At 39.1% G+C, this 27,895-nt stretch overlaps 1 protein-coding gene and 1 long non-coding RNA gene across 4 annotated transcripts in view; one reads left to right on the top strand and one right to left on the bottom strand.

The window, feature by feature from the left end:
• LOC134154927 (ADP-ribosylation factor-like protein 8B) lies at positions 1 to 27,439 on the bottom strand. Of its 3 annotated transcripts, XM_062601563.1 has the most exons (7): positions 27,239 to 27,439; positions 22,769 to 22,849; positions 7,353 to 7,426; positions 6,288 to 6,381; positions 3,963 to 4,030; positions 2,567 to 2,637; positions 1 to 203 (listed from the first exon to the last, which is right to left on the bottom strand). In XM_062601563.1, exons 1-7 carry the CDS (start codon positions 27,425 to 27,427, stop codon positions 154 to 156), a joined length of 627 nt encoding a protein of 208 aa, XP_062457547.1. In that variant the 5' UTR covers positions 27,428 to 27,439; the 3' UTR covers positions 1 to 153. The 3 variants fall into 3 exon arrangements, with proteins under 3 accessions (XP_062457547.1, XP_062457557.1, XP_062457565.1); XM_062601573.1 differs by lacking the exon at positions 3,963 to 4,030; XM_062601581.1 differs by lacking the exon at positions 2,567 to 2,637.
• LOC134154940 (uncharacterized) overlaps positions 27,209 to 27,895 on the top strand; it is a 50,890-nt gene continuing 50,203 nt past the window's right edge. Inside the window, exon 1 of the long non-coding RNA XR_009961381.1 lies at positions 27,209 to 27,290. This is a non-coding gene — a long non-coding RNA (uncharacterized LOC134154940). The remainder of the gene's footprint in view (positions 27,291 to 27,895) is intronic.

Consider the following 27,895-nt stretch of genomic DNA (forward strand, 5'->3'; position numbering starts at 1 on the left):
ACCATAATTCACTTAAGTTTTATTTCTGTTAACAAATATGATCAAAGTGAGTCCTGGTAGTATGCAGTGGCATTCCTTATCTTTTCAGTAGTGTATAGGTGATAGGAGTCAAAGTGATCGAGAAAGAAAAGTTATCTTCAGTTAAAGTTTTCTTCAACAGTGTCTTGATTTGGAGTGCTGAATAAGCCATTGTAATGTTATGTCTGCCAAGATAAATAAAACAAAATGAAAAACTGAACAGCTTATTTGCAGAGTGTAAAGGGACAATGGAACACCTGAAGGCCAATACAATTAAAAAAAAAAGCAAAAAAGCAAAAACTAGAAACTACAGGTTTTCATTCATACTCAATTAAAAATTAACTGCTTAAGATACTAGGGATTTTTTTGTTGTTGTTTGGTTTAGTTTTAAATTATGTGCATTTTGTATTCCTGAAATATGATGACTGACATTAAGTTCTCTAAACTACAGATCAAGAATAGCTGAAAAGGAAAGATTTAAAATGACCATTAAAAAAAGAACTTTAAAATTAAAACTGGAATGAAATAAAGTGTGAGAACAAAGGTGAGAATATATGATCAGAAGTGAAGAGAAGGGCAAGCATCTGACAAAGCATTAAGATGCCATTTAGGTAGAATGTAGGAGTCCAAGGTCTCTAAAAAGCATACAACACTGGATTAAAATTTAATAGCTGAAGTTGTTACCTCACTTGATACAACCTAATGTGTTGAGCTAAAAACTGGAGCAGTTTACAGACTGGTCCATGAGCAGATTAGATGTTTTTGCCTTATGGAAGTAACATCTGTCAGGGATGCAGGAAGGATGTCAGGTGGCAGCAACAACTTTAGTCCTCAAATCTAAATTTGCTGCCACAGGTCCGTCCTAAGTTCAAGAGAGTACTCTGGAATTTCCTACCAGACCAGCTTAGGCACTCAGATTTCAGAAAGCATCCCATGTCACCTCAAGCAGAGATAATAACCATTTACTAATCTTCCTCAGGTATTCTCTCAGGACACAGAAACTTGTCAGCCTTTCACCTACATCTCATGATGAGTCCAGTTCACTTGTAGTTTGCAGGGAAAAATGACTATCTCATACTGACATTGACATCAATCAAAAATTTAGAGGAAGAGCTCCCATCCTTCTCCTTAAAAGTCTAGTAGTTACATCATTTTAATAAGCTGAATAGATTTAATTTTTCATTATAGAATATATCTGCCAGTCCTTTGATCTCCCCAGACTCTTGCCTGAGATAGCTTTTTCAAGGTCTTCCTTGAAATATGTATGGCACCAGGAATGAACACAGTACTCTAGTAATGCTCTAAACACTTCCAAATAACATGTGATATAAGCAGTCTGTACCCATTTGCTGTTTTCTCATACAAAGACATTCAGGAATCAGGTTAGCCCTTTCAGGCTCAGCGTTGCACTGGAAGGTACTTCACTGACTCTCAATTAGGACTGGCTTTCTTCTCATTTCCATTCCCACCATTTCTCATTCAGCTGAGTTCTACAGAGCTGACTAGCTCTTATAGTAAGTTTGGTTTCCTCAGGAAGAAGCTATAAATAAATATTACCAGGCTGTAATGCTCCTGTCTAGCACCACTTGTCTTAGCAGCATATGTGAAAAAGGGTGGGAGAGAGGCAGAGCATCTCCAGCCAACTGCTGGTGCAGCCTGTGCCTCCAGCTGAATCAGGAGTCCCAGCCACGACTGTTCTCCATCCCTTTGCCTTCAGTAGCTCAAAGTCAGCACTGAGTTCTTCACTTTGTAGCCAGAAAAGGGAAGGGGAAAACATGAAAGAGGAAAGGGACATAAATGCAAAGAAAAGATGAAATAGGAAGAGAGAGAAGGGAAAGAAAAAAGGATAGATGGGAGGAGGTGGGGCTTTTATATGTCCTTACTGACTTCAGAATAAATTCTTCACTTCTCTAGTACCACAGGACACTAGTCACTCATTTTGAGAAACACCACCATACGGACACATGGTCTGTAAGGCTGACTTCTAAAGTAAAAGCATGTATATGGGGTTAAGTTTAGCTCAGTTGATTAGAGAATGGTGGTAATAATGCCAAGGTTGCGGGTTCGATCCCTGTACAGGCCACTCGTTTGAGGGTTAGACTAGATGATCTCAAGAGGTCCCTCCCAACCTTACCAATTCTACGATTCTATGGAGATGTACTAAATATCACCTACAATTGGAAGGCTGTCATATCTAAGTGTTGATTCTTGGAAAAAAAACAGTTTTTGCAATGTATTCAGTTACTTTTCTTTAAAAAAAATGCTTTTCCAAAGGCATTTGTCAGATTAATTTCATAACTTCTTGCAGAACTAAATCACCCTGTGAATGGCTTGTCTGTATGCCTTCTAGTTCTTCCAAATTATATATAATTGTATACAAAAATGATTGAATAATGATTGAATGTAATACTTGTGACAAAATCTTTCACAAAAAAATAAGATTTTCTCTTATATACAGGACTTAGATATTCAATTCTCTTTTTTTTTTAGTCTGATCAGTGGTATGAAGTATACACTAACAATGCTGTAAAAAGCAGCAGCAACTTACCTATGTTATCCCTCTCTTTGCAGGAAATAGAATAGCAACAGATTTCTCTGTCTTGAATAGCTGAAAGGTTTCTACAAAAAGAAAATTTCATTAAATAGTGCTGTAGCTCCACAAAGCTGACCACAGAAATTTCCATTAAATTACATCTTTTCTATATTTTATTCAGTGGGTTCAGTTCTGTTCTCTGATATTCAATTTAAAAATAATACACTATTGTATATAACAGAAACATTTTTTAAATTATAAAGAATTAAAGGTATAATTTCAAAAAAAAAAAAATCAAATTTCTCATTAAGTCACTGTAAGATAGAAAGAAGAAGGAATCCATGAGCTGAAAGTAACATTTTGTAGTGGTAACTGGGTAATGGTGCCTTGTTTTAGCATTCATCTTTTATCCTTCTGTATTAGAATTCAAAGACTTTACAGATACTAGCTCCTAAACAACAATATTCAGATGAGCACAGCATTAATCTTCCTGAAGTTCATTATACCGTACACAGCTTAAAGGTATCAAATCAGATTCCTGCTGAAAGGGTGTTTCTACCTATAGGAAGAACCTCTATCTTAATTAACTTTTGTTTCTTTCTGTGAAATCCCGCACCCTCTCTAAGTTTCTGAACATGTCACTATTCTTCCATTTATTTATCCTCCTACAAGTCATGTAAACATGCAGGAAGCAGATTTTACTCCTGGTGAAGACGGAGACTAGATGTATTGAACACGGAAGGGTCCTAAGACCACACAGGAGACACCTGAATAAAAAACAAACGAGAAAAAGGAACGAAATGGCCTCTTAAGTCCCAATTTAGTTACTTAGCCATCTTTTTTCTGAAACTTCTTCACTTCACTTCCTACTGATTAAAATTATGTCCTTTGAGGCACAGAAACCTATTCTGCAAAATTATTGCTATATTAACCATTTTTGCATAAATGTGTACTTCCCATGCAAAATGTCTCATTTATGTTAGTTTAAGTAATTCATAAGAATTTGCTTTGGATACATGCCAAAAATATTTGAATTGCTTATATTTGCAGACAGTAGTTTCAAATGATTCTGTTCTAATGTCATTTGAGCATTAAACTTCCACTACAATATACTCTGAGAAGCGTTAAGTGAGGCTATTATTCTCAATAGCAGTTGCATCTTCACTGATGGGAAAACAGGATATCTGAAACAACTTTATGCAACTGAAACAATGATCAAGAGTGGTTCAATTTACTGCAGTCAGTTATCAGCCTAGGGTGCTATTTCAATTGCCAGCAGAGCTCAAAGCAGAATATCTGAGAATGTAAAATGGAATCTGTTATTGCTGGCTACTGCCATAGACTACCAATGATTTTCTTGTATGTATTGAATTTCAGAGTGCCTCAGCTTTTTCTCAGATCAGCTACTTACAATTTCTCAATTAGCTGCTTTTCATCCAGTGCACCTGGAAGGTCTCTTTTATTTCCAAGGACCAACACCTAAAAGAAAGAATTCCTATTCATTGAAAACTCAGGAGCAATAGAAGTGTGTTTTTGTTTTTTTGTTTTTTTGTTTTTTTTTGTCTTTAACCATTTGTTGGCATTCTTTTGGATCTTGTAGTCAAATACTTAAAACACAATAGCTGACACTTTGAAAATGATCAGTGATTGTGGTAACAGACCAGAAATCCTCCCATCCAATCTTGGTCAGATGCTGAGTATCCATCCGATCACCTTGGGGTGCATTAGTATGTCAGTGTGGATCACCAGCACACTTTGGAAGTGAATCTTATAACTGTCCCTACTTACTCTGTTTTGGATCACATTATGGGATGGTGTCAGCCTGCATAAACCAGATTCCTTTTGCAAGAAACTAAGCCTGAAGGAGAGCATGCACCAGTGCACTCCAGTCACCATCTGACACTCAATCTGCAGGACCAAGTTAAAGCTCATCCGAAGCAAACATCTCAGAAATATATAGAGTAGAGGCTGGGTCTTCAAGACCACTTGATTCTCTCTACAGTCCCTCTCCTATTTTGCCAACCCGCTTCTTAATGTAGCCACAGTCCACAGGCAGGCATCCAAACCATAAATCACCCAAACATCTGCCCAGCCGCTGACTGATTCCTCCACTTCCCCTTACAGCACCCATAGTAGAAATCAGAAAGGCTGCCATTAGGAATTAAATTTGAGAAATAAAATTTTACTGAATAGATGCTGGGACTTAAAGTTCCTAAATGATACTCAAGGCTTCAAATATAAGTAAGGTCAGATGAATGAGTTAAATACATTTGAAGCAAGTAATGAAAGGTTTTTCTAATTACAATTGCATTACTGTTTTCCGTATGTGTTACAACTCTGAGTCAAAATCAAGATTGTTTCATATTTCCCATAGATCTGGAACACAGTAAAGCTCCTTGTTTATCCTCTCAGCTTAATAAAGGTACCTTAAAATCTATAATGCCAAAATCTAGGTACAATAAATTAAAGGAAGTTCAATACTAGTTATTACCAAAGAAATAATAATAAGTAAAAAAATATATTACTGAACCTTGGAAATAACCATGCCTGTCAAGCTGGGCAATTGGAATGTGATATTATAAAGTATAAAAGGAAAGTATAAAAGCTCAGTTAAGTAATTCTGAAGATATCAGAGACCTATTGTGCCAGGAAGGGACAGAGAGAAGTAAAATAGGATGTGAGAGCAGAACAACAGAAAGACAGTGTCACCCTCCATTAATGGCCTGAATGTAGGCTTCTGTAGGATTTGTTTAGTAACATATATAATGTTTAATATATACGTTTAATTTAATATATAAAAATAATAACAGCAAACATTACAAAAAAAGATGGGGAATCCCTTGAAAAAAAATTTCTTCGAGAAACACTGTATTTACTTAACTTTATTCTCACAATGACTTGATGTTACCCATACGTCTACCCTTTCTCAGCTGACTTCAAGCACTTCCACTGGCCAAAGTTCCAAATATTTGCATATAAAAATAAGGGTCAAGCAGGAGCCATAAATTTTTGAATATTTTTCCTGGCTGACCATGTACCACTTTTTTTTGTTTCTTGTGACCAAAGGTGTGAGCTCCTTCTTGGTGATACCAGCATCAAAGATCAATGATGGTAACCAGACTGATTCATACTAGATTTAAGACAGCAGATTACAGTTAATCAAATAAAATCATACTTCTACCACCTTAATTCATCATTATAATTTCAGTAGTTCTTTGACAAAATGAAGATTCTACTTAAGAACAGACATATTTTTGCATTTTCCCCACATATTTTTAGTTTCAAAAACTAAAAAGTAAAGAAAAAGTCAAAAGACAGAAAAAGTCAAGTTCTTTCATGTCTTCTGGAAGCAGAGGAGACTATTTGATGTTAGTGCCTGCAATCTGCAGAAAGACAAATCTCACACGCCTTAAGAAACTGACACAAATGTATCTGGGTCACTGGTTCTAACCCAGCCAACAAGGGGACTGACTGGAAGTAATTACTATCTGATAATGCTACATGTGAAAATGAATTTGTTCCAAATCTATTCTGACCTTTACACCGGAAAAATGTACAAACACACTGCAGCACTGATAAGAGCTGAGTATTGCGAAAAAATGTCACAACAATTTTTGTAATAAGAGAGCTCCATATATCAAGGTTGCATCACATTTAAGAGAGAAAACCAATTCGTCAGGATCTAGGCTACAGAATCTAAATTCATGTAAGAACAATAGAAAATTAAAATACTTACTGGAATTCCATGTAACTGTGGCTTGTCTATTAAATTATGTAGTTCATTCTTTGAAGCTTCTACTTTTTCTAAGTCTGCTGCATCTACCATGTAACTACAATGAGAAAATAGTTATTTATGGTTTTGTCCATTATTTATCTGCATTAAAATATCTGAAATGTGACAAAGGTGTTCTCATTGCCAATAGCATTAAAATATTCCTGAGTTCTATAAGCCATGCATTTATTAATGCAGGATAATGCACAATTAAATATGAGTGGTGGGAAAAAATGGCTGAACACGCAGTCGCTTGGAACATGCAGGTATATACCTGGGTTTGCTGGATGTGTAAAATCTTCTGTTTGTATTCCATTGAGTCTTTTTATTGAATGGATTGTCAGATCTAAGTATATTATTAATGACTTTACTAGGAACAATCTTATCTACTGTCAGGATATTTTCAGTATTACAATCTAATAGCATCAAGGTTAAGGGCAAATAGATGGAAATTTGGACGGTCTTAAATATACCTGTATCTGTATCTATTTCTGGTGATGGGAATCAGAAAGAATATTTCAAGTGTGGGAAATAATTCTTTGGCAACTGGATAATGTAACAGGTCTCCTTTGTTCTTCATCTAGACTCCAATGAAGTCAAAATAAATCATTCTAATGTGATTTCTAATGTGTCAATCTCACATTCAATAAAGTGTGCAAAAACATTCTCCTCACTTCCTACACTAGTGACAAATGTCTTTATAACGGAATGACTTTATAACTGAATGACTTCATAACCAAATGGTTAAGACTGGCTATCCCACTGCTACCATCCAAGTATTTTTTTCTTGAATTCAGCCTTCTGCTTCTACAGACTCATCAGCTTCTGGAAAGAATGCTGCTACATGTTTTACGTTTCTCCTTTGTTTTCATGTTATCACCAGGTTAAGCTAAACATCTCACCATAACAGAAAAGAAACGTAACTAAGAAAAGGGAAAGTAATGAAGGTGGATAGGGATGAAAGCATATCAACTTTAATAATATATATTTTAAAATGCATTTTGTATGAAGATACACAAGAGAACTTACACAACTGCATTGACTCCTCTGCAGTAACGCTCCCACATGCTTCGAAACCTTGGCTGCCCTCCAATATCCCATACCTGGAAGAGGTAAAACAAAAACAATTGCTGTCTCCAAAACTTTTAAACTTACTGTGAACTATGTAGTACTGACAGAGAAACCTATATTACAACAGAAGTCTTACATACAACGTCAGGTGTATTTACAATGCCTAAATGTACGCATTATATAAAGTGACTGTCTTTGGAGACTGCTCTTCTCAGCTCCTTCCAGTCAATGTAATGAGAGAGATTCATTCACCAGACAAGTCAGCCCTGTGACCTTAACAGCTACAAATGTCCATTTGGAAAAATGTCTACATTTTTAACACTGACTCTATGAAAAGACTACAGAGACCAGACTAACTCAGACACCAAAGAGAAGTCTATGAATATACAGCCTAATACCCACAAATAGCACACTGTATGAAAACAGTTATTAAGTTCCATTTTCAATGGGCCTAGGGAGACCTGAGATAAGAATGTGTCAGGCCTTCAGTGGGATAAAGAAAGATCTTAAGTAAATAAAAAGTTAGTTAGAGAACAGAGTGAGTCTGAGGAAAGGATGATGTAATCCAGTGACTCCAATACCTTCACAGCTCTCCCATTTATTCATCAAATGTGCTTTAAAAGACATATAGACTAGCTGATCAGAAACAGAAAGGAAACAAGTGCAGGATAGGCCCAAAGTGATTAACCAGTGAATCTTATGGAAAGGGAGCTCAAATGTTGCTTGCAATTTTATAAAGCTCCTATCCAGCAAATACTTATGCATGCTCTTCGTGTTTGGCAATCCCACTGAGTTCCTTTAAAATGAAGTGCTAGCACATTATTTTTCTCTACAGGGGTTAATTATTCTTCTTTTGCCTCCAAAAATTCAGTATTTTAGGTAGATGAGAATAAACTTTAGTTTATGAAGTTAATGTGAACCGAAACTGTCTCCATGATGAAAATACCAAAGTAAAGATCTAAATTCTGCAGGCAAGGGTAGAGCTCTTGAAGCTACAACCAAAGAGCTATTATGTTACAAATTACAAGACTATTAAAATAGTGATCAATACTTAAAACAAAAGGCATGTATTTGTTATCATGTCAAGGACAAAGAGAAATAATTATTTCTTATTTCAATTAGATTTTGCCATCAAAGCAATATGTTTTATATACCAAAATTAGGAGGCATATCCATTACAGCACAAATTGAATTTGGAAGTAACATACACAGCAGTAAAAGTTGTTTTCATATTTATACTTTTTAAATTCAAATATATTAAAGCTGCTATGGCAATAAAGACTCGTACAATAGAGTTAGACTTAATAGACCTTTGGGATTAGGTCTTCCTCAACTATTGTGAACTACTTTTTTTTATTCCACAGTTCATAAATTGTATTTATGTATCAATTTCTCTATCATTTTCAACACCTTAGGTTCATATTTTAGAATGAAATATTTCCCAATTGACTATTAAAATCATTTGCTGGCTGATATCTTACTGCTCCTTCTGGCATAAAATTAATATACCACATATATGTAAATTACCCTTGATCCTCTTTATAAGATTAAGAGTTATACACATTGAAGAGCTGAACTGAACTTCTGAACATGAACTGGATATCAATTATTATTTGCACTGACATCTGAAGGGCTGTTTCAGAAGTCTTAATAAAACAAACTGTTTATTTTTAAAGCTTGAAAGAGATGAGCATACAGTTCTCACAAATCTCACACCAACACTAATTATTCCAATAACTCATCAGGACCTTGAAATTATCAGTAACCATCTGGTGCACATCTGTGCATCTGGAAAAAGGTATCAAGTTATTTTCTTGGTAGATCAGAAGAAGGAAGGAGGGAAAAGAGGACAGGGATGTATAGTATCACGATTAGATTTTTGGAGACTGATAGTGATTATTCCTGGCAGCCAGAGAAATCTACAAGATAATGTAGCTTGGACCAATCACAAAATAAATGAGATAAAAAAAATACTGGTTTTGTGCTCGTTTGATGATATACTACACCTATATTATATTAGAGTGCATTGCAGAATAAGTATTATTATCATTAGGAGAAACAGTCACCTTGAAACAATAGAAAGATACGTCGTTTCCAGTCAGTTTCCCTAATAATGCTTACAGCTTTTCATTAAAGTACGGTATGAAAGACACAAAATAGACTAAGTATTTCTAATAGTGCTTGGAACCCAGTCAGCATCAATATACTCAGTTATAATTATCTGAAATGGGAAGGAAAATAAATTGGTGATATATAAAACATTTCCTCATCTCCTTCCCAATCAGACTGATTCTAGGACTAACTTTCTTATACTCTTATCACATTGAAGAGCTTGCAACAGTTAGCTACTTTATTCAAAACATAAATCTCTGCCCAAAACAATTTTCAATCTAAATGACTGAACAGACAGTACTGTGAGAATATCAGATGCACTCAAGAAGGAAAGGCTTTAGTGTTACACACCTTTTCCTACATGGAACTTGCAGGCTTTGCATATCACTTATTTTTATATCACAACATTTAACACACAGGCAGAAGTATATTCTGGGTGTGAACTGGGAGAGGGGCTAGAATTTAGCAGAGTATACAGCTAGCTATAAAAGGAAAACTTCATTTTGTCTGCACTGTTTTAAAAATACACTGGATTTCAAATTGCTCCCATGGCTTTTGTTGGTCCCTCAGAAACAACAGTTTCACAATACTTTATAGGTAATTTTACCCCTAGCTGACTAGCTGATCTTAAGAACTAGAAAATGCCCACAGAATGACCAAATCATACAAGGAAGAAAGTTCTGGTTTCTTTGCTTCCCAGTGGCATTGTCTCAGAAGAGATTAAAATCCCAAGGAGTTCTTTTTTAGACTAAATCTCGAAGGCACACATCTTATTCCTATTGCATTTTATAAATCATTGTTTTGTTGATTCCAGTGTCTTTCTGTTGAGTAGTAACTCTTATCATGCTTGTAGGTCTACATTCTCATAATGTAATGTTTTAATTTGTAAACTAGATTAATCGCTATAGTTTCGAATAACCATTTAACACAGCACTTATCTGTTAAATTAAATTATTTTAAGTCAGGAATCTCTGAATATGCCTCTTGTTCAAATTGCATACTTCATGTGGCTCCAAGGCTCCTTCCTAAGACTAGCTATCAGCTTTTTTAAAAAAGTAAATCTTTTTCTTTTGCACAGAGGCATATCATGACAGTTGAGCAAAATTGCAGTTGGGGGAATATGTTCTAATGCTTTTGAAAATCTTCAGTTATAAGAGGGCTTATTAACACCCTAATTGTGTTTCCTTTAGTTAGCACATATTATGCGAGGGCTTGACACTTAACGAGAAAGTTGCAGGAAGGGAAAAGTAGTATTTTCTAGATATTAGTTTTTCATGTTTTCTTTTTCTTTTTCTTTTCTTTTTTTTTTTTTTTCCAGACATTCTAGGTAAGATTTATCTTGGTGACTGAGATGTTTACAATAAAGCATTTGTATCTATACCTCAATGTGTGGGTTTAGTATCTAAGATCCCACTACAGTCAGTGAAGTCCAGACAGTTATTCAGCTGACTAGATGGAGATGTCTCCTTTAGGATCACAGAATTAAGCTCTAGGTTCTGTTCACAGTAGCAACAAGATCTCCACTGTTAAGGGAGTTTAACCCTCATGCAGATATAGAGCTATTTATATTCAGGCATCTTAATCTGCAAGCTGAATCTGACACTACATATAATTGAACTCAGAAATGTATCTTTATGATTGGAAGTATAAAAGAAAGTATCAGTCATAAAACCTTAAATCCTGAACAAATAGGTGAGCAAATCCTAAACACAGGGAAACATTTAGTCAGAATAGTATTTGTTTGAACACTTCAAAGGTAGCACTAGCAATGCCTGACCTCAGATTGTACAAGCACATGTTCTGACACACCACTGAAAAGCTAGTACTCTAGGCTTTAAGATAAAACCGTAACCCCCTCAATTAAGATGCAACACAGCTCTCACCAACAGCCAATCCATCCTAGCCTTGGTATTGTGTCTTCACTCAAGTAGAAAGCCCTGATTCTGGGTGATGTACCTTTGTACCTTCTCTTCACATGATCATGAACCACTCTCCAAATATCAAATTCCAAGAGATACTGGTGAAGCTAGGCATATAGTGGGTATAAGACACAGGCAGAACTTGTGTTTAGTAGCCTGAAAGCAACGAGACCAAAGGCAAGGCAATCGTTAACTCAAACAACCATGTAGTGATTATTAATTTTGCTTGTCCTTGAAGAACATATACCAATGAAAGCAAAATGAATCTTCACTCAAGAGCAGAGAAAAAGCAGTGGGATGCTCAACAATGTGTATGCTGGGAAAAGGCACTGTTGTGTTCATAGATTAGAAAGGAAAAGAATATTCTACCATGCTAATTTAAACCTACAGAGTAGCTCCCTAGGACTCTTCTTGTGTGTTCTCCATGCCCTCCGCCACTCAGGTTTGAGTTGTCCTGACACATTCTCAGCATTTATCAATGAGGCAAAGCTGCTGACAGAGCTAATCAAGGGCAGTACTTCTGGATCCCACGTGTTCTGAAAGGCTGTTGGAATAGAACGCATGTTTATGTAAGTTGCAGATAACTTCAAGCTGGGAGTGGATAAAAATTCTAAATTATCTGGATCAGTTACAGGGACCATCTGAAATAAAGAGGCTGAAATTTAACACATGCAAGGTTAAGTGCTATATTTAGACTGAAAAACCAAAATGCACAAAACTAAAATGGATAATAACTACATAGAGAAAAAAAGGCTCTTGAGCAGTTCACAAGCTAAATATGTATCAATAGCACTATACTGCTGCAAATTTTACATCAGTATGTACTAACAGAACCATCCTATGTATGACTTTGGAAGTATTAACTCTATCATCCTCAGTTTCAGTGGGCTCCAGTACTGCATTGATCATTAGACTACAGAAAAAATGCATACAATTTGGAAAACGTCCAAATCAGGAAAACAGGATGAGAAAAGATTTTGGAAATATGACCTATAAAAAGGAAAAAAAGTAACTACATAATGTTTCAAAGACTTGCAAAAGAGGCAGTGTTCTTTATGGCCACCAGATACAGAATAGAAGAAAAAAGCAGCTCATTTATGACAATGACAACTCTTACTAGATATTAGCAAAATGCCTTCTAACACTTAGAGTGAAAGAACATGGTACAAAACAAGGTATATTGAAGGACCTTCTTCATGGAAGAACCAAATTTCAAGAACCAATTATCTTTAGATATTCAAGTAAGTATTTGATTCATATCAAAGCATAAGGTTTAGACAATTTCCCGAAGTCTTACTCTCCATCCATTTTTAGGGGTCTTCTCAGTTACTTTGAATAACTAATTAGACATTCAACACTGCCCATCCTGACTCCGGACACTGGCCTCATGCATCCGCCATGATCTCTGTAGACTTTTCTATCTAATGCACATTCTCTTCAAAACACAATTCCCAGCAAAGACACAGTCTCCAAAGCTGTTCTTGCTTATACATAAGGCGGTAGGGTGCTATAATACTTTTACTTCTGCTTCTTTAATTCACTAGCATATTCAGAATTTCTTCTACCTCAGTCACTTTTTAACCCTCCTTTAACTCTTTTTCACAGAATCACAGAACTGTTGTGATTGGAAGAGATGTCTGGACATCATCTGCTCCAACCCCTCTGGTCGAAGCAGAGTCAACGACAGCAGGTTGTTCAGGACCTTGTGTGGTTGGGTTTTTAATAACTCAAGAATGGAGACTCCTATAAGGGCAAGCTGTTCCAATAATGCTTGATCATCTTCAAAATAAAAAAGCTTTTTCTTATGTTTAATTTCCTATATTTCAGTATGTGCCCACTGACTCTTTGCCCTTTCATCATATACCCTGAGAACAATCTAGCTTTCTCTTCTCTACTCCCCGCCATGAGGTGTCTATATACATGAATAGTATCTCCCCAAGCCTCCTCTTCTACAGGCTAAACAATTCTAGTTCCCTCAGCGTCTCCTCACATGAAAAAACGCTCAAGCCCCTTCATCCTCTTTGTGGCCCTTCATCACACTTGCTCCAGAAGTCAACTTCTTTTTTTACTGGGGAGCCCAGAAATGGGGAAACTATTCCAGAAGTAGTCAAGATGGGATCACCTCACTCAAATTGCTGGCAATGCTCTTCTAATGTAGCCCAGGATGCCCCTGGCCTCCTTTACCAAAAGGGCATACAGCTTGTTCATGATCAAATTCATTTCCAGGACCCCCTGCGTCCCCTTCTACAAAGCTGCATTGCAATCAGTCTGTGTTCATGAAATGGGTAGTTCCTCCCCAGCTGCAGGACCTTGTATTTCCCTTTTTCAAACTTCATGAGGTTCCTGTTGGCTCATTTCTCCAGATTGTCAATGTTTACCTGAATGACAGCAGAACCATCTGGTCTATTAATGACTTCTCCCATGTTTGCCTTGTGTGCAAACTTGTGGAGGATGCACTCTGTCCCATCATCCAGGCCATTAATGAAGATGTTAACCTTTCATCCAGTATCAACCCTTGGCATACATGGCTAGTGACTGACCCTCACCTGGACTTTGTGCTGCTGATCACAATACCTTGAGCCCAGTAGTTCAATCTTTCTTCCCTCCCAATTATGAATCAATGGGCTACCCCACAGAAATTCTTTTTTATAGAAGTTATCATCAGCCCAGGTAAGGTATGGCATTTTTAGAGAGAGTCCCTTTATTCTAGATGCAAAACAACTGGAATAGCCAGCATCTGCTGAAAGACTGCTAGAGCTACTACAGGCAGCACACACAATAATTCCAGGGGCTGGAACTACTGCATGATATGCAAGACTGTGACATGACAGGTGAGATTTTTATAATTGTTGCTGAACAAGAGGACAAAGCATTAAAAAGCAGGATGGTTCTGATTCTATCAGGATGTTTGAGTGACATCTTAAGAGGGAGAAATGTAGCAATGGAGGAAACTGGAGAAGAACGTGTAGGGCTGGGATCCTCCTCATCCTCTTTTCTGTCCCAACAGAACAAATAGTAAGTAGCAAGAAGGGGTACTGGGTTTGGCTTCCCTCTCAGCTCACTTGTGTGCTCAGCACACCCCAGTTGTGCACAGTTCAGGCCTGACAGACAGGCACTGGGCTTTAAGAGTCAGATAGATATTTTGATGAATGTAGATATTTTGATGCAGGAAGTCATCTTATTATTTAATCCCTCAATCACAGCCTTAAAATCTATTAAGTTTTCTGCTTAGATTTCAAATGGTATATGCTAAGGTCTTTCCTCTCTGCCTCCTTTTGCTTTGGAAATATTAGTTGACAGGCTTTACAAAATACATTGACAAGGCAAAGTCTGAAAATTCATTGCTAAAGCCAACAGGTTTAATTTTTGATCATGCTCAACTTTGATTAAGAGCACATCAAACAAGTATCTTCTTACAAATTGTATAGGCTGGCTTAGATTAATGTTCTTTTCTCAGAGTAATTCATGAAAATCCTCATATACACAGACATGCCATACTATTATGCTCACCCTCTCAGAGATTAAATATGACAGTAAATATGCTAGCTTATGAAAACAACTGCAAAAAAAGGAAGAAATTAAAGATTATTGGCTCCTTAGTTTTTGTATTCTTCTGGAATTTTAATAGAATCTGGAGATAAAATTGTAGTCAAGAAACCAGATGGTGAATGTTGCATAAGTATAGTACCTTTTTCATAGTGGCCTTTTCTCTTTTTTCTCATGGCAAAAGAGATAAAATATTATCATCACCTATTTGTTGGTGTTGCAACTTTGTCTCCCTAAGGTGATCAGTCTTGGTCTTTCAGAATGCCATGTCTTCCCTTGCTGTTTTTTTGACCCAGATGGTTTCTCAACCTTGCTCTTGCAGCAAATTTAATTAGTTCTGTTTGGTAGTGTCCTCTGAGACCTTTCAAAAAGGCCAGATGCAAGACATATCTGCTTACCATGAAGATCATTCTTGACATATTTGAAGGACTTTATAGATTTAGTAAAATAATTTTTTAGCCAGGAATTTTATTAATAGTTAATATTTGGGTATCATAGGATTTGCATGCTTGAGAAAGGTAACCTGTTTTGCTGGGATAAAAAGGTTACACTTTTCACTCTAAATCCTACCTAGCTAACGAGACTGCAAATAGCTCATTGAAGCTTTTCAGCAAGAGGCATCTCCCTCTGCATTCTCCAGTCTTCAGCTTATCAACAAATGATGACATTCTTCTTACAGTAAAATAATTTAGGAATCTTTGTTTAGCAGCTAGGCTGTAAGATTTTAACAGCTTAACTAGATATAGGAACAGTGAGTTACAAGAGTTTCATCTTGACAGGCTTTGAAGTTAAAAAGCATGCATCTATATACAAAAATTGTATCCTCCTAAACTTACCAGAACTGTATACTGTTCTAGCAGAGATATCAAGAGAACTAGTAGGGATAAATTATTTGCCTATGCAGTTTAGTTTTCAACCTCAGTATATTTTAGAATCTAGTTAATACATATTAATGTATTTTAGTATTATCCTCTTACTCCCACCAACTGCATTTTAAAACTTTTCACATAATATGACTTTTGAGATCGAACTGTAAAACAAGTCATACATCCACACAGAAACTCACACATTTGCTCCCTGCAGCAGGTCCTCTCTTTGCAGTATGGTCTGGGTAAACAACTTCAGTAGAAACTTACCAGTCATTTTCCTCATCTAGTTGAACTACCCCATCTCAAAAATGGTTTATTTTGAAAAGTGTTTTCTTGTAATTGACCTTGGTTTGTCTAGCTGAATGAACCATCAACACCATTCTCATTTTCCTCCACGTCTAGCAATTCTATAGCAGCACCAGTATAGCACCTCGGCTGCTCTTACGTTTCCTTTATATCAACTGCAAATCATGGCCTTATTCTATCCAGTCTAAAGACAGACAGTAAGGGAACTGAAAGGAAATTCTTATTCCTACGGATTATTTACAAACTATGGCTGCATATGGTAACTATTGCATTGACTGTGCTGTCTATGGACTTCTTTGATCAGGCAGGCAAGGCAGATGAAATGAAAAGTGTATGAAACTGATGTTTAGGAATAATTAAAATTTGGAAGAATAGTCTCCTAGATAAATTGGAAAATATTGCTAAGAGCTCAAGTAGAAGGCACTGGTTCAGTATAAATACATTCTTTTGGAAGACTAGGGAATGCTCTGGCAGTAAGACAAAGAATTTCTGCATGTCTGAAAGAATGAGAAGAAAAAAAATACTTCTGTGGAATAAATGAACACTTAAGACAGTCTGACTACTTAAATTGGGATAGCTTCTGCTTATGGGTCTGCAGTAGGTCCTTTGTACTGCAATGCTAATCACTATTTTTGCCATTGGTTCAGCACTCTTAAAAGCCTGGTATCAATGTAAAGAGGCCAAGAAAACATAGGATGGCTGTGGGATGCATCTGAACTTCTAAGGCAGTCTCTCTAACATTCTTATTATAATTATGCTTTCTTGATTTCTCATAGTTAGTGTACATGTTCACTTGTGTATACTAAATAGAATCTTGGGAAAAAAAGAATCTATACCATTAGTACATCGATCAGAATGTTCTTCTGATATCAACAATGTCCATTCACTTCTTCATAAATTCTCTTTCATAACTAATAGGAATCATGAATTAAAAATAAGAATTAGAAAAGCTTAAAAACATCCAAAGTTCATAAGTCCTAACAATACAGAATTAAACATTTATTTCTAAAAAATATTGTCACTGATTCATTTGAGTCCACTATCAACCTGTGCGTGTATACTGAACAAACAATTTTGGTAGCCTTCTAGCAACAGGATGCATTAGTTGTGCTTAAAAGTTCACAGATACCAGGTGGAAAGATGAAGAAAAGCTTAATTTTTCCAACTAAATGGATAAGCTGCTTTCCTCCTGCTGCTTTTTCCTGCTGGCACACTCCATGTGCCAAGGAAATAAAATATAGTTTTGCAGCTATTTAAGTCTGCACAGGTTGCCCCGAAATGGTAGTCTTGTCTATGCCGTACTCTGCTTTCCCCATGGTAGTGGTACCAGCAAGTATATAGCTGTTTGGGAAGCACACTAGCTAGGTAATCCAACTGGGAAGAAGCTAGCCTTTTTTTCTTTCTTTCTTTCTCTCTCTCTCTCTTTTTTTTTTTTTTTTTTTTTTTTTTTTTTTTTAAGAAGTTGTTTTCAGTTAGATCATCTGGCTGATCTGACCACTATTTAGGTATGTGATCACTAGCACTGATGGAAAAAAAGGCAATAGGGTGCATGGCATGTGCAATCTCACCAGGTGGCCCGCTTAAGCTGACTGACATCTCAGCTTTAGTCTCTGCCACCCTGACTAGGCTGACCTAATTCCCTCCTACGTTCCCAGAAAGCACACTTGGTTTGTTCCCAGGGTCAAGAAAATCATTCTAGGATTTAGAAGTGCTATCATGGGCAGAAAAGTAGGTGTGGAGAAAGGGTATTTTATGACTTTTTGAAAAGAGGGACTAACTTCCTTTTCTTTTACAAGAAAATATCTTTGAAAGCAGAACGTGGACTTATAAAGGAAAAATATTCAGAAGTTTTGATTTTGGTTAAAAAGGCACTACTTTGGGAGAGGATAAACACGAATGTAAAAAGCTGCTGTTATGTTGAAGTATATTCTTTCTACAATGGAGCTCAGCTATTTGCTCAGCAACATGTAGATGGTTGTTGAGACACATTTAACTAAGGCTAGAAATTCTTTCTTTTCTCCTCCTCAGCAGTTACTAGGAAACCCAGTTCTGGACCAAGTGAGGATATTTGTTGCTTCTCTTGAAGGGGCAGGGCAGATACTTTGAGGAATGAGGTGTTTAGGGTTTGGCATTTGTGTGTATATTCAAATTGTACAGTATAAAGAAAATGGGGAACACAGTGGGGAACGTTTGTTGAGAGAGGCTAATGAAGAGGGAAATTAATACATAAGAAAGACAGACAAGACACAGCTGTTTGTGACTCAGTATGCCTTAGTGATATACAGCATAAATACTCTACTGCAATCCACATAGCTCCTGTATATTGAAATTTTCTCTTACCAATCTTATCTTACACATAGTGTAAACACTATGACAAGCAAAGATGTCCAAAGAGAAATAAACCAACAAAGATGAGGAAGAGCTAGGATGATGCTCTATACACTGTAAATATAGGTGAAAGAAGGAACAATACAATGAGTATTAACAATAGAAGTTAAACTTCATCATTCATGAAACTGTATGTGGCTTTTCACCACTTTTAAACACAGCATCTCCAGAATTGTCACAGAAAGCATTATGAAATAACAGAGTTCATTAAAAATAAAAAGCTGCATAACTGTTACTCAGCAGCATCTGCATCTTGTACAATATTTCTTCTTTCTCCTCAAAGAAGTTTCTCCTCCAATTCAGTTACCATCTGCTTCTCTGATTTCTGGGTCCCCTCCAAAAACTGAGCAGTAATTTGGTTTATCTTCCACTGAGTGACTTTAAGCCTGAAATGGTGTACACTTTATTATTCTCTGCCCTAGGAGCAGTGGAAAAGATTAGAAAGTCCTTTTTGTGCTATCTAGGAGTATATGGGACTAGCTGCAAGAATTAGTTTTGAGAGGCTTTTAATTCTGGTCACCTTATGTTTTCCCAGATAAAGCGCAATTGATGCATGCCTATTTATACTGATATCTATGTTCTTCTGTGTTTCCAGAGAACTGCCCATTACGTAAACTAATGCTAGTCTTGACTAGCTATTCCAGGAGATAAACTCCAAAGATTAAATGGATTTCATTACCTTCCATGTACGGTGCTATTAGTTCCTACGTATTAGCCTCATACTTGGCAGCAGCACATGAATATAATAAAGGTTTGCTAGACACACTACTAGCAGTGAATTCCATGAAAAAAGTGCTGAAAAAGTTATCTTTGAGAATAAACTGCACAACAGAGAGCCATTGCACATTTGCATTTGTAGATGTTAATGGTTCAAGCAGCTCTCAGTCCATCCCTGAAGAATTTACAAAAGAAAAAAAAAATATATATATCCTTCTGTTTCCATTGTCTGTATAGAGAGGGGGAGTCCTCTCAAAATTTCAGAAGTTTCTCTGCTACAACTCCCACAGTATGTACTTTTCTTGCTACTATGTATTACAATAGAGGTATCATAGAATCATAGAATCAGTAAGGTTGGAAGGGACCTCTGGAGATCATCTAGTCCAACGTCCCTGCTCAGCAGGGTCACCTAGAGCATGTTAGACAGGGTTGAATCCAGGCAGGCCTTGAAGATCTCCAGAGAAGGAGACTCCACAACCTCTCGGGGCAACCTGTGCCAGTGCTCCGTCAGTCTCACAGTGAAGAAATCCCCCCTCACGTTCAGGCGGAACTTCCTGTGCTTCAATTTCTGTCCATTGCCTCTTGTCCTGTCACATGGGACAACTGAAAAGCGTTTCATCCCATCCCCTTGACACCCTCCCTTCAGATTCTTATACACATTGATAAGATCCCCCCTCAGTCTTCTCTTCCCCAGGCTGAAGAGGCCCAGCTCTCGCAGACATTCCTCATAGGGCAGGTGCTCCAGCCCTCTGATCATCTTTGTAGCCCTACACTGGACTCTACTGGAGAGACATCTCTCTTGTGCTGGGGAGCCCAGAACTGGACACAGTACTCGAGATGAGGCCTCCGCAGGGCTGAGGAGAGGGGCAGGATCACCTCCCTCCACCTGCTGGCAACACTCTTCCCAATGCACCCCAGGAGACCATTGGCCTTCTTGGCCACAAGGGCACATTGCTGGCTCATGGTCAACTTGTCATCCACCAGCACTCCCAGGTCCTTCTCTGCAGAGCTGCTCTCCAGCAGGTCAGCCCACAGCTTGTACTGGTGCCTAGGGTTATTTTTCCCTACGTGCAGGACTCTGCTCTTGCCCTTGTTGAACCTCATGAGTTTCCTCTCTGCCCAGCTCTCCAGCCTGTCCAGGTCTCTCTGAATGGCAGCACAGCCCTCATGTGCATCAGCCACTCCTCCCAGCTCTGCATCATTGGCAAACTTGCTGAGGAGGCACTCTGTCCCTTCATCCAGGTCATGGATGAAGAAGTTGAACAGGATGGGACCCAGTACTGAGCCTTGGGGGACGCCACTAGCCACAGGCCTCCAACTAGACTCCACGCCACTGATGACGACACTCTGAGCTCTGCCTTTCAACCAGTTCTCAATCCACCTCACTGTCCACTCATCTAACCCACACTTCCTGAGCTTTTCTAGGAGGATGTTATGGGGCACAGTGTCAAAAGCCTTGCTGAAGTCAAGGCAGACAACGTCCACTGCTCTCCTCTCATCTACCCAGCCAGTCACTCCATCATAGAAGATTATCAGATTGGTTAAGCAGGATTTCCCCTTGGTGAATCTGTGCTGGCTACTCCTGATCACCTTCTTTTCCTCCATATGTCTAGAGATGACATCCAGAAGGAGCTGTTCCATCACCTTTCCAGGGATGGAGGTGAGGCTGACCGGCCTAGAGTTGCCTGGGTCCTCCTTCTTGCCCTTCTTGAAGACTGGAGTGACACTGGCTTTCTTCCAGTCCTCAGGCACCTCTCCAGTTCTCCAGGACCTTTCAAAGATGATGGAGAGCAGCCTGGCAACAACATCCGCCAGCTCCCTCAGTACCCGTGGATGCATCCCATCCAGGCCCATGGATTTATAGATGTCTAGCCTGCCCAGAAGATCCCTAATCCTATCCTCCTCAACCGAAGGAAAGTCTTCCCTTCTCTGGACTTTCTCCCTCACATCCAGGCTCTGGATCACGCAAGTGATTGTAGAGGAAGATAGCAATTATTCTATAAGCTTGCAACAGAAGTAGACACACAATTGAAATGTGCAGTTTTAAGGCCCTTCTGTCATGCAAAATTCTGAAACAGTATACCAAGATACTCCGACTAAAGGAAAAATAAACACATATAGAGTCACATTATCTATATGATCATTTTAAGTTCTGGCTGATTTTAATTTTGCTTTAACTAAAGACTTTAGCTTCCCAAGCAAGGGAAATCATTTGTTCTTTAACCATTCCTTTACATGTTCACTATTTAGAGGGGCTGAGTAGATAGCTAGAAAAGGTTTACATTCACAGTAGAGGTTATTTCAGAAAATCCTTCCTAAGTTCAGGAATCATGTCCAGAGGGAAAAGAACATTTCTAGAACTGAGAAAGGAGAGCAAAAGAAGAAAAAGACAGACTTAGTGAAAAGTACAGGTAAAAGCAAAAACCTGTATCCACTTCACAAACTGAGGAATCTGATCTAAGTTAATTAACTAGTCTCCCTTCATTAGCAAACAGAAATAGTAGTAATGCTAATGAAGTGATTTATCCTTATTTTGAACTCCTATGACATGAATCACAACCAAACTGCCAGCAGCTATATCCCTCCATAGGCCTAAGAAATGGTGCCCTAACAATTGACTTACATTACATGTTCTGTTTCTAGAGAGCTAACGTTATTTGAGCTAAATCTCACCTTCCACTGAGATATCTGAGTTAGGAGAGAAGTCACTTCAGATTTCATTTACAGTTGTGAGAAAGACAGTGAAAGAGTGAAAGATGTAGCTCCAGAAGACAACTCAGCTCCCCTAATATCCCAGAATTTTATGACCTCTCTAACCTGAAGGAGTACAACTAAGCTATATAGCATGGATATCACTAAAATAAATAGATTAATACAACATAGAAATTTAAGTATACATGCTTAAAAAAATTACAGTTTTTGAACTAAAAAACCTGATAAACAGCTATCATCTTGAACTTGTCTGCTTGCCCCTCCCTATTGTTTTAATAAACTAAGGGTGGGAGGTCACTTTTCAGTATAATTTGTGCATTTGGCAGTAGCCTGTATAGTCAGCATTACTTCTTCTTTTCCTGTCAAATAAATGTATCCCACCTTTCATACAGCAAGAGGATACAATATAAATTGTTGAATATACACAAATATTTGACTGAAAAGATGTATGAGAAGACAAAACAAGGGAAGGTATACAAAATATTGAAAATTATTAATTTGGATATTTTTCTTTAATAATGGATTAATGATATTAGGTTAATGTCTTCTAATTAAAGTAAATATACTTGCAGCGATTCATTGATATTATTGATTAGAATTCTTATACAAAATGGATCTCTGAATAAAGACTATTAAAAAGAATATTCCCTGTTAATTTTCACAAATACAAAAAAGAATAATAATCAGTTATTGAGTGAGTTATCTTCCCTGAACCTACTGAATTCTACATTTTCATATTTCCAGTTGAAATAACTTCACTTTTTACAGTTATTCACTATGTTTGAATTAAAACATGCACACTTACCTTTATGGTAACATTTCCTTTTGTTATTTTTCTCATATTGAAGCCTACCGTAGGAATCATATCTTCTGTGAACTGCCCTGACTAGAATACAAAAAAAAAAAGGTATTATAAAATAATTGACAGAGAGGAGATAAGCTTCTCATTTGCAATCTACATATTTTATTTTACAATGTAGTAAGAAAAAAGAAAGAATAAAAAGAAACCATATTCATTTTCTACAAGAGCATTGGCCAGCACTTCAATTAATGCATTGTCATGCCAAGGAAGACAGTTCATTCCAGTTCCTTTAAATGATCTTTTATTCTCCGTAGTGATAAAGATCACCCGAGAAATCACAAGACTTCGGATAATTTTTCATTTGCTGCTTGAGCTAACCAGAAAGCAGCTTTGTCAAAATACAATAGAACTGACAATACTAGGACTTTTCTCTATAGTCTCTCATCACTGCTACTAGTGGTTTTACTCCAAATGTAACTAATAGTGAAAGAATACTCAATCTAAGAAGTACTAAGTGCAATCCCTTTCTGTCTGGGTAGATGACAGCAGAAAACTCCCACTGCTAAAGCTAAGAGTAAGAAGAAAAGTAGAGTAAAATGGAAAGTAAGCACGGGATGGAAAATAGGATGGATAGTAAGCAAATACTGGAAAGAAAACAAGTATGTAAGGAACTCAGCACACCTTAAACACAAAGGAAGTGTCAGATGTCTTCTATCACTAAAAGAAATATTTCTTCAAGAGAGCAACTTATTGCCATGACAATGGGGACCTTACAAAAAACTACCCACTATAAAACATAGCTTTTAAGGAGAAAGATGATGCTCTGCACTTTCAAAATGTATCATTAATAAGGTATTGCATCTCACTAGAAGCAGCACACTAGTGCAGAAGGTCACTTAACAGTTATGCCTATACTAAGGGCCAGGAATTCTCTGTAAGGTACAGAGCAGACTTGGTTTTCCAGTCATCCAGAAGGGAGGAGAATGAGACCTTTTGGACGTGCCATTGCCCTTCTGTACCTATCTGCCCATATTCTCATCATCTACCCTTATCACCACCCCCACTGTTTCCTGGTGGGGGGAGGGAGGTTAGAAGAAAACCTGGACATATGAACACAGAGGAAAGCAGGCACACTCCTAGAGGACCCTCCCACCTGGTAAGTGGGAGCCTCAAAGTCCACCACAGCTGCTGTGCTCCTCATGCTGCAGAACCAGCCATGGCTATCCCTACTGCTCTTGCAGGTCACAGTATACTTTCCATAAATTTCTTCTTCACTGTTTGTGGCAGAATGAGAACACTTTACATTTCTAGTTTATAATCACCAACTAAGATAGACTGTTTTTAATCTAGGATTTAAAAAGCTAACTTTTGATGGTTATTTGCTCTTCTCACGTGATTTTAGGTTTTAGAACTAGATCCTTCAGGCAAGTAAAAACTTCCATCCATAATTTATTCACTCTTACCTAGGGAAACTTATTGCTAAATTCTGTACTATACATCTTCCCAACTTTTGTTTCTGAAAGTCTCTTTTTTCTCTTTCCTTGCTTCAGTGACTTGTCAACAGCAGCAGGGAAAAACAGTGAAGACAAATGTACTTGTAGTCTCATACAGATACACGTACCCAGCAGTGACAGAAGAAGTTTTTAATTAGATAGAGTAAGACAAAGCCAATCAGCAACAATCTGCTGTAGCAAGTACCAGCCTAATTTGCTAAAATACGTAGTACGTATATTTACAGAAGACAGACATTCACACATGTAACATCATTATTCAAGAACAGGAATGCCTGGAATATTAGAGAGCTAACTCAGGAAACTAATGTTTAAGCAAATTCCTTGAAATTAAGGAGTCCTTCTTTGTTTGCAAATTATACACTATGTGCAATATTTTAAATTGGAAGGCATACATCAAAAAACAATCATAACTGCTCTGGGACTGGGGAGAGAATGCAAAGAATTAAAGTCTCCTTTATTAGTCTTAAGTCTTTTCCTCTAAAAAATGTAATTGTAATTGAAGAGAACCAGCTACAAAGTAGTATTTTTACAGTTCTTTATCTTCCATACAAGATGAAAAAAAGGTAATGTGTTGAATCTTTTGACCGTATTACTCCAAAAACTCTGATTACTGCAGTTTGTTTCAAACGCTTTAAGTACCACCAAAAAAAAAAAAAAAAAACGCTTACTACAGAAATTTTACATGATATTTTTGACAGCACTTTTTTGTGAATATTCAAGGTGCCATCAAACAATTTTATTGTCATATCTCAGTAAAATACAAAGAGCTTACATCCTGACACAGATGGAAATAACTTATGCTAAGAAGTTTCTAATGTCATTCTTAAATGTTGGTGCATATTGCACCTACAATGAATATTGTTCGTACATGTTACTATATCAAAAACAATGGGCCAGATTCTACTTCATTACATCAGAGCACGTCCAAAGCAAAAAGCAGTGAAATTATCCAAGGTTTCCACTGGTAACAGAGGACTAACTAAACATGGCTCAAACTCTTCAGGGAGGAGACTGTCTCTAAGCGTGTTTATTCAGTGTTAGCACAATAGGACCTCCGAATATCACCGTAACGTGAACAAATAATTTCTTATCGTTTGTTTTTATGGCCCATTGTAGTTTCAAATGCCCATTGTTTGGTGATGGTTACTTCCATCTCATCATTCCCTAGTCCGATATACAAAAGTACACACACAGTTCCCAATCTATTTGCTATCTCCATATCAACGGCATTCAAGAATAAGCTATTATTCATTGCCTTCTCTTAAACTGCTTACCCCCACGTTCTTACCACCCTTCTTTGGTGATTATGGCAGCAAGTCATCTGCAGACCAAAAGATAGAAGTTTTCGTAGCTACAAAAATTACTTTTTGTGACAATCCTTAGGCTAGAAAAAAAATGATGCCTTCTGGAATATTTTTAAGTTACACATGTGCTGACAAAAAAAAATGCAGTAATAGCAGCGTTGTTTCATCCATGATGATCTGAGCATGAGGGAGACAAACACATGATGTCATCCCACAGGTGGTGGTATATAAATGACAGGACAAACATTTACCTGCTTAATGCCGCATACTACTATTAGAGCACTAAGGTCTCTGAACTGCTGTGTCCTTATTTGCTCCATTTATGAAATCAATATAAGAAACAAATAATTTATTATAAGAAAGAAAATAATTTATTATGCTTTCTCCTCCTTCCTCAGCAAAGCATACCCTTGAGAGAGGATGATAACAAGGCCTATGTTACCAAGAACACCTGAGTGGCTAATAAACTGAAGTCCGAGTTACAATTATTTTCTGTTTATTGATTATTGATATCTCCCAAAACGTACTTACATTGCTAGCTGCACTTTCCCTACTCCGTCCCTTTCTCTCCTTCTTTCTCTCTCTCCCCACTTCCTCACTCATACTAATTCATATTCCTGTTCTTTCCCTTAATCCATAATTGTGTATAACACATGAAAACATACAGCACCATACATTTGTGTCCATCACTGGCTCAATCTCTTTGACTGTAAGCAGTACCCTGCCCAATTTCTGTTTGATTTCTTAATCTAGCAGCTGTTCAGGGTAAGGACTGACTCTTCAAGAACGTCTGAAAGCTCCTAACTCATGGCAGGTGAAGCTGCTATAAAGCTAACAGCAGTGATCACCTTAGAGAAATGTGAATGCATTGAGAAGCTTCTTGATTAGCAGTTTGTATCTCTGTTTGCATCTTCTGAGAGCAGGAAAGTAAATACCCAAGATGGACCTAAATGGGGAAGGGCAGGCAGTATAGCAAGCAAAGATGAGGAAGGTATTGCATGACTGCAAAATGGAAAATGCCGTGGTCAGTGTCAACGTCAGAGATGAACAAGGCCACCATCACGGCAGGATGGGCAAGGCAAAACATCACGGAATTGTGGGAGCCGTTAACATTGACCAAACCGATGGAAGGGGAGAAATCAGTGAAAGGGAAGTCATGACAATGCCTTGCTTCCTCCAAGGCTGTAATAGATTTATTTTTTTATAAACTGACCAGGTAAAGTTAGCTCAGCGTTAGGGCAAGAGTCTCTGTCCAGGAACCTGCTTTGAGACGGACCCACTCGGGGGTCAGGCACAGGAGACGTTTTCTCTCTCTCTCTCTCTCCCCCTTACAAATTTCCAGGCGCATCGGAGCCCGGTGGGAGAAGCACGAGGCTCAGGAGCTCCCTTGTCTCCTCCCTGCGGGACCGCAGGGCGGGTGCAGCACGGCTCCGCCGCGGCCCTCACCTGTCGCCGGGGAGCGCGCGGGGAAAGGCGCGGCCCGGCCCGGCCCGGCCCGGCCCGGCCCCGCCGCCGCCGCCCGCCCCGGCCCCGCCGCCGCCGCCCGCCCTCGCCCCACGGCGCCGCCCGCCCGCCGCGCCCCGCAGGCCGCGCACCCCCGCCTCGCCCCGCCCCGCCCGGCCCGGCCCGGCCCCGGGCCGCCGCCCGCCGCGTACCGCCAGCACGGTGAGCAGCGTGGTCTTGCCCGAGTACTGCAGCCCCACCAGGGTGAGCTCCATCTCCTCCTTCCAGAACAGCGAGCGGAGCCACTCCAGCAGCCGGGCCACCAGCGCCAGCATCCCGGCCAGCGCCCCCGACCTGCGGCAGGCGCCCAGCCCCAGCGGCACCGCCTCGCTGCTGGGCATGGGGGCGCGGGGGGGGGGGACGGCGGAGGCGCCGCGCCGGGGCCGGGGCCGGGGCCGAGGCTGGGGCCGGGTGTGTCGCCGCCGGGCCGCGCCGGGGAGCCGCGCCGCGCCGCGCCGCTCGGCAGGGCGGCTCACGTGATGGCGCCGCCGCCCTTCTCCCGCTGCAGACCGGGGAGGGGTTTGGCCGCGCAGGGGCGGGCGGCGGCGGCGGCGGCGGCGGCGAGCCAGGCAGGGGCGCTGGCCGGGGGCGGGAGGGGGAGGCGCCACGCGGGTGAGGTGACGGAGCGTGTGCGGGCGCGGGGCGGGCTGCGCCGCGGGGCGGCTCCGCGAGATGGGCGCCGCCGCTGCCACTGCCGCTGGGGGCGGCCCTGAGGGGCCGAGGAGCCTCCCGGCTGGGGGTGGGCACCAGGCATGGCCCTGAGGGGTGAAGGAGGGTCCTGTGTGGGGTTGGGCACTGAGCTGGGCATG

Source organism: Rhea pennata, chromosome 1 (genome assembly GCF_028389875.1).
Source record: "Rhea pennata isolate bPtePen1 chromosome 1, bPtePen1.pri, whole genome shotgun sequence".
NCBI classification, from domain to species: domain Eukaryota; kingdom Metazoa; phylum Chordata; class Aves; order Rheiformes; family Rheidae; genus Rhea; species Rhea pennata.